General features: G+C 41.4%; 1 protein-coding gene across 1 annotated transcript in view; it reads right to left on the bottom strand.

Annotated features, from left to right (window-relative positions):
* Nucleotides 1–5,189: 5,189 nt before the first annotated feature.
* tyw1 (tRNA-yW synthesizing protein 1 homolog (S. cerevisiae)) overlaps nucleotides 5,190–7,014 on the bottom strand; it is a 24,085-nt gene continuing 22,260 nt past the window's right edge. Inside the window, exon 16 of the mRNA XM_008308838.3 lies at nucleotides 5,190–6,468. Coding sequence (XP_008307060.1) covers nucleotides 6,247–6,468 — 222 coding nt within the window. The 3' untranslated portion in view covers nucleotides 5,190–6,246. The remainder of the gene's footprint in view (nucleotides 6,469–7,014) is intronic.

The following is a 7,014-nucleotide window of genomic DNA, read 5'->3' as shown; positions in this document are numbered from 1 at the left end:
ATTCAACAGCTAAAGGTCTTTACTTGACGAAGCCTGGGTGGAGATCACAATCGCTGCTCTGTGATTCAGCTCACGGAGGGAGCAGCCTCTCGCCTGCTAACCTTCCCGTGGTTCATTCATCAATCGAGCCCTCAGGGCTGCACAGAGCACGATACATAAAGGTTAGGAATAAATATGGCTGGTAATGTGCATTTTCAGTGGAACCGCAGCATCAACAAGTCACCTGTGAAAATACTTTACTTTTGCTTTTCATTTAAATCAGATCCAGATAATTTCCAGTGTGACTTATAGTCCAGAATGGAATTAAATGATATTAAAATAATAATAATATAATTAATAATTTATTGGTTACATTCATAACAAAGAAATCCAAACTCAAACTGTCAGACTAGCTCTTCTTAGACACAAACTTCAACCAACAAGTTTCATCATTCTCATATTTGTCAGGAACTCATATTAATTCTAAACAATCAGCATTACATAAGTGACAAGCTGCTCAGTTCTGCTGTTCTCTCCAGCTGGGCACATTATGCTCCTTTTCATACTTTAACTTTTTTGTTAAATTAACATTTGATGTGATTTTTTGAGTTCACTCTTTGCCTCAGGCTGTGAAGCAGACCGTATGACAGCTGATACAAGGAACCAAAATTATCAAGGATACACAGCGGGTGATTAGCACGCAGCTCTCCTCATTGCCATGCACCCCACACGGATCTCAGGCTCTCATTATCAAGACCCATCCTCTATGATTCATCAGCCTACTGTTTGATCTGCCACCAGTGGCTGTCAGGAGAGAATCAATTAAGCCATTAGGATGCAAACCCCAAATCCCTCGTCAAACATAAAGCACCAACAGGAGGCCAACGCCAGAGTCAGGAAGACGTTTGGTTAATTGAGTTGTTGTTTGAAGACGGGATTAGATTGACTTTGTCAGGGTCCGTCCTCATTAGGACCAGCTCCCACATTAGAAGCTTTAGCTGAGCACCTCTGGGGTCAAATGTCAGTCGTACGTCATTTGAAACTCTGGGTAATGTTCATCAACCACGCTGGAGGTAAAGTGAAGGAAGAGAGTGAAACAGTGGCTCAGTGAACCGTGGAGGGTCAGGTGTGTTTATATGACAGCAGAGTTCATGTGATGACAGCAGAGCTCTGTTGATTGGTCCAGTGAAACGAGGTTCGGTGAAGAGAGGAGCGTCGGAACAACCGGAGCGGAAAATCACAATCACACACAGGACCCGGTGTAATGTGTGTGTATGTGTGTACTGTATGGAGCGAGTTCATCAGTGGAGATGCTGTGATGTGTAATTTCAGCAAATGGACCGTAAACATTGGTGGCATCAACATTTGGAGGGCGAGGCTGATGGAATACTTTACGGTCACCATTAAAAGTACTGTAAACTAGTTTTACTGTGTGTATGCTACTTTATGTACATTTTAGAACGTGTGACATACGAGCAGCCGCAGACCACAGACTGTTTATAAAGAATGGTTTCAGACACACATCAGTGATGCTGTGGCGACTCCTGACTACAGCAGCCAGAAGAAGAAAGATTTTCCAAAAAGCCTGCGGTCAGAATAACTGGTTTTGTCTTTTATTCTGAGCCTGATGGAGACTTTCGTAATTGGATTTAAAGAAACAGATAAGACACATAAGTTGACAGCACCTGAAAACAAACTACATTTGTATGAATTGTAAGTAGGGATGTCCTGATAGTGGGGCTTTGGCTCAGAGGCAATGTCTCTGTCATTGGTGTGATTCCACAGGGTTCACCTCCCAGGAAAGATCGAATTCCATGAATGATGGTCATACGCAGTGAGTATGTGACGATTCAGGAATGAATTTATATCAAGTTTTTATTTTATTTATGAGTATAAAATATTGTCTCCAATCCTGATGCATCTCCAGCTGTGTCTCATTACAATTTGTCTCCAAATCAGGGGTCTCAAACTCCTGGCCTGCGGGCCAAAAATGGTCCACCTACATGCAGCCAGTTATTAGATGTGAGTATAATGTAATTTGACTCTCTCTTCATTTCCTTTTTGTCTTTCCTTGTTGCAGCGCACTTGTAGTGATATTTCGAGCACATTTCACAGTAACAAACACCTGTGTTTAGCTTTGTAGCATCCAAACTGTGCCACAAAAAAAAAAATCAAAAGACAACTTAGTCTAAGTTGGACGCATTGTACTTTTTTTTGTCAAAACTTGACGAAGTAAAAAAAAAAATTCTATAGATTTTCCGTCTTTCTTGATGAAGCCATAGACACTCGAAGAACTTTAAGCTGAATAAGCACCTTTTCACAAACTTGGCTCATTACACCCAGGAGAAGGTTAATGGATGACCCAAGTACTTAGATACAGATGGACACAGGTAGGAGGAGCTCAGGAATGATGGACTGCTTGGAGCCCAGACTTGGTGTCCAGACTCCCTGGACATCTGGCACACACACACACACACACACAGGAACAGGGACCTGGATTAGCAGTTCATGCACATCCACACGGAGGCAGCGCAGATACAGGAAGTCATCGTTTAGGCTGTGGCTGCTGAACAGTTATATCCAACTTTTTTTTTTTTTATCAGACATCTGCAAGAACCATTCTCACTTTCATGTACCCCAGAGTGTCTGCACATTATCTTTCCTCTGACCCACACTTTCAAAAGGACATCTTTATAACTATGTAGATGAGTCTGTGGCCTGAGCTCTGAACGGAGGTGAGCAGAAACACTTACAGCCATTTTCCAGCCGGGGACCAACAGCGTACAGCATGTTAAAATAAAAGTTTCACCACCTTCATCTCTTTATAGGCATCTATAGAACGGTAAGGACCATTTATCAGCCCAGTGGACATTATACTACTGATGCAGTGACATCAGACCACATCCCCCTCAACATGTATGTTGACCCATTTGTCCTTTAGCTCATACAGCTCTTTAGTCCTAAAATTGAACGGGGCGGGTCAGGAGCAAAATGCTTTTATCATTTTCTACGCCATCTATTGGCGTCTATTGAAATGTGGGTATTACAGTGAACAGTCAGGAGTATAATGATGATAAAAAATAACATATAATTTGGGAAAGTTTGGCGGCCCGGATTAAAAAGATGAACGGGCCGCGTCCGGCCCCCGGGCCTTAGTTTGCTGATGCCTGCTTTAGCCCGTTGGCATTAGTTCCATGTGTGATGATATTTATTTCCAGATGATATGTCATCCAGTCAGCCAGTATAACCAGCAGATATCATTTCACACCCAAAATGCCTGCAGTTATTTTGACTCATCTGAGGGATTTTCTCTATTTTAGTTCGAATTAATCTTAATCCAGAGTCAGAGGAGATTGACCTGCAGATGTGGTAATCTCAAAGTTAAGATGTATAATTTTAATATACTTAATATAAAAAGGGATAATGAAGAAAAGGGTGAGAAAGAAGAAAAAGAGGAAGGAGGAGAAAAGGAGGAAGACGAAGAGGAAGATCACCAGATTATGAAGATGAAAGTTTTTCCATACATCACACTTTCTGTCCATTCACATCCAGTCATTGTTTCTCTGTTGCTTCCAGTAGCGTGTGATTTAGTGGCTCAGTCCGACTGGTTTCACCAAGAATCACTGGAGGACACTGAATTATAATTTCTCCTTCAGAAATTATCACTGCTGCCTGCGCTATGAAAAATTCATGTCAACACTTTTAGAGTGTCTGCTTGGAGCCCAGGAATTATTTGGCTGATGAAATCATTCACAGTAACAGTCTGAGGGGCCGTGGCAGCAGGACCCCAGGGCAGCCGGTGATAAACTGGTGTTGTCCAACCTTGAAGGGATTAAAGTTCTGTCAGTCTGCAGACTGACGTTTAAAGGAACGACGACACTTCTAAATAAGATTAAAAAACCTTCATATTGAACAGGGAAACCAGACGCAGAAAAACAACTAAAAAGTTTTTTTAGGAGGTCAACCAGCCTATTGCTGTATTTCAATCCATGTGAGAAGTGAGTCAGGCAGCAGACCATGACAGGAGGAAGAGCCGTTATCTACTGACATACGTACGTCTGAATAGCTACAAAAAGAAAAAAGTCGTGTTGGTTTAGAAATCTCTCTCAGCTCAGATTGGTTTTTCTTATCACAAACCCAGAGTGAGAACACAGGGGTATGACATCAGAAGGTTTGATCCAAGAGTTGGATTTAATATTTCTGGTTGTAAATACAGAAAGTGTAACAACTAAAGTAAAGACCACTCACTGTGTCGACCTTCACCACCCACAGACGAACACTTGTTTCACCGCGTCTGCCGTACGGACGTGGCACAGCTCTGATCACTGGTTCATTTACTGGTCTGATTAACGACGTTTGAGTCGTTAATGCTTTGATTATTCAGTGTCGTCATGTCCGCATTTATCATGGCATACATTCTGGCTGTGGAGGATTTCTTTTTATAACTCCACGCATATGTACAGTAATCTGTTACCCAGAGTCCCCTGCAGCAGTAGAATCATTACCCATCATCCCCCAGGGTCCTGTCAACATCTCAGTGCAGCTAGTTCATCTTCAGATAGAAATTCTGAAAATTCCATGTTTGACCTTTAAATTGACCTTTGTTATTACATATGGAATAAATGCTGTTGTTTTCTATTTCAGTTTAGCTTTGTGTTGTTGTTTACACACAATTATCGGGAGATAAACTGATATTTAACTGTGGGAATCAGAGGAGTGAGATTAAAAGGTCAAAAAACATGTTTCTCTATTTTACTGTTACTTTTCATTTGGTGCTTTGGTCTCGATACAACATTATTGTTCTCTGATTTCTCAGCCTGGTAATCAACTGCTCTTCCATCACCTTATGGTTTTTAACGGAATTGGAAAACCAAACATTCCAGAACAGACAGTTCACCCTTCGATCTCTGGGCCACACAAACAAGAAAACTACCAGTTACATGCACGTTCATCTTAGAATGAACAATAATCCTAATTACTGTTAAAAACCTCACGGTTTTTAGGCCTTTCTTTTGTGATTCACGTTCTTTTTTTATTCACCTCTGTTCTGTTCTGCTCTGCTGCTGTTCTCCTCCAAATGCAGCCAGAAGACAACAATTACAACAGCTTCAAATGTCAGCTCTACATTTGGGCTCCAGCAGAAAAAGACAAATGGCAGAAGAAAAAACCAAACTCCAAATCTGAGTGCACCATAGAGTGTGAGCAGGCTGTGTACAGTATGAAGAGACAAGGCATTTTATTTCAAAGACATTCATAAGATTCACAAGATCTGAGAGCTAAGGTTAAACCCACAAAAGAAAGGAAAAAAAAAAATCACATTTTCATTTCAGTAATTCAAAGTCAGCTACATTTTGAAATCATTTATTTGATTTACTCAACAGTAATGGTTTATAGTAATGGACTAGAGTTATTATTTATCAACTGAAGTTGCGATGCTTCAATCTTTCTTCAGCAAATGATTTAAAAATCTTGTTGATTCCACACTCCTACTCTTACCCTAGAAAAATATTAAAGTTCTCGGCACAACCAACAAAAAAAAAGTTTTCAAGGTTTCTAATTATTTCGCATTAGTTCCGATGGGATGATGTTAAATCTGCCGTCCAGACAAATGGAACCGAAACCAGACAAGGCTATAAATAATCTGTACATACGGCAGAGGAACGTCAAGATTGTTGGAGAGAGTGAGGCAGAGCGCAGTAAGGAGATGCTGCAGCCAGGAGGTGCTCCCAGCGGAGCTGCAGCCTCTGTCCTAATGAGTAGGTGGAAGAGTAAAAGGTGTCTGTGAAAGATGTGAAACTCCTACGGATGATACAGAGAGGGGGGGGGGGTGAAGGAGCTGTTCCTTACATGCTAATCATGTCCTTTGCTGCACAGTAGGACCATAAAAACATTAGCAATGAGAGCTGTGGCGACGCTGCTGCCAGATTTAACTGTAACAGTGGGTGTGCGCTGCCAGATAATTACAAGTTCAAAGCCAAAGACGTTTATGATAATGACCTCCTCCAAAAAGCAGTGCACGCGCATATGAAATATGTCAATGGTCTTTGTTCATACATAAAATAATGACTGGGAAGGAGACCACCGTTGGATAAAACAGGATTTAATGGGCTGTGGCCGTTTAGGTCAAAAGGAAAATAAAAAAGTGGAGACAAAAAATTATATAAAAATAACAACGGTAAAACATCAACTGTTCAATCAACGACAACACACATCAGATCTATCAGTAAATTCTCTGTCTGGGACAAACATTTTCTCTGTCCACATTTATCAACATCCTGAGATGTCTTTGGTTTTGCTGCGCCGTTGAAAGCGAGTGTCGTCTGGGTCGAAGCCCTGCTCCTGGGCCCCGAACAGAGCCCAGAGAGGAGTCTTAGACACGTAGTCCAGAGCCGAGAAGCTCCGCTGCCCCCCGCTCTCCTCATAGATCTGGACCAACTCCTGGAAACGTTCGTAGTCGATCCATGTCCACCACTCACCGTCCACCTTGAACTGGAAATATATGTTCATATATATTTTAGAGGGAAAAATTGTTAGAGAAATTACTTCACGATGTGCATCTGCAACCTGGTTTGTGAGTACGATATTTAATGCTTTTCTTTCAAAACATAGAACTTTATGTAAAAAAACACTAAAATCTCTACCAAACTGCAGCTCAATGAGCAAAGCCAATAAAAAAAAGTCTTTTTGACCTGTTGTAATAGCTCTGTGTAACCTGGAGGGGCCACACCTCTCACTTTGGGAACCACTGAATTAACCGTATCCTGAATGAAGTCTAACTGTAAAGCAAGATTGGAAACCACTTCTCTCACTGTGTGGCCAAATTCAATCATTATTTACTTTCTGTCATACTCACAGAAGTGAGTCAGCAGAGGGAGTCGTCTGACCCGTCTCCTCCAATGAACCTGTTTCATTTCAAACCTTTTAATCCCGGAGAACTATGATGAAAGGATCGGTGATTAAATGTGTTGTTTTTTTTTTCCTAATGTTTCTCACGAGGTCCACGGCGACTCTCAGAAGTCGACTGTGATGGAGTGA

The sequence above is a fragment of the Cynoglossus semilaevis genome, chromosome 4, assembly GCF_000523025.1.
Source record: "Cynoglossus semilaevis isolate Cse_v1.0 chromosome 4, Cse_v1.0, whole genome shotgun sequence".
Taxonomy (NCBI): Eukaryota; Metazoa; Chordata; class Actinopteri; order Pleuronectiformes; family Cynoglossidae; genus Cynoglossus; species Cynoglossus semilaevis.
Note: the sequence above shows the minus strand (reverse complement) of the source record. Positions and strands in the feature narration are given on the sequence as shown.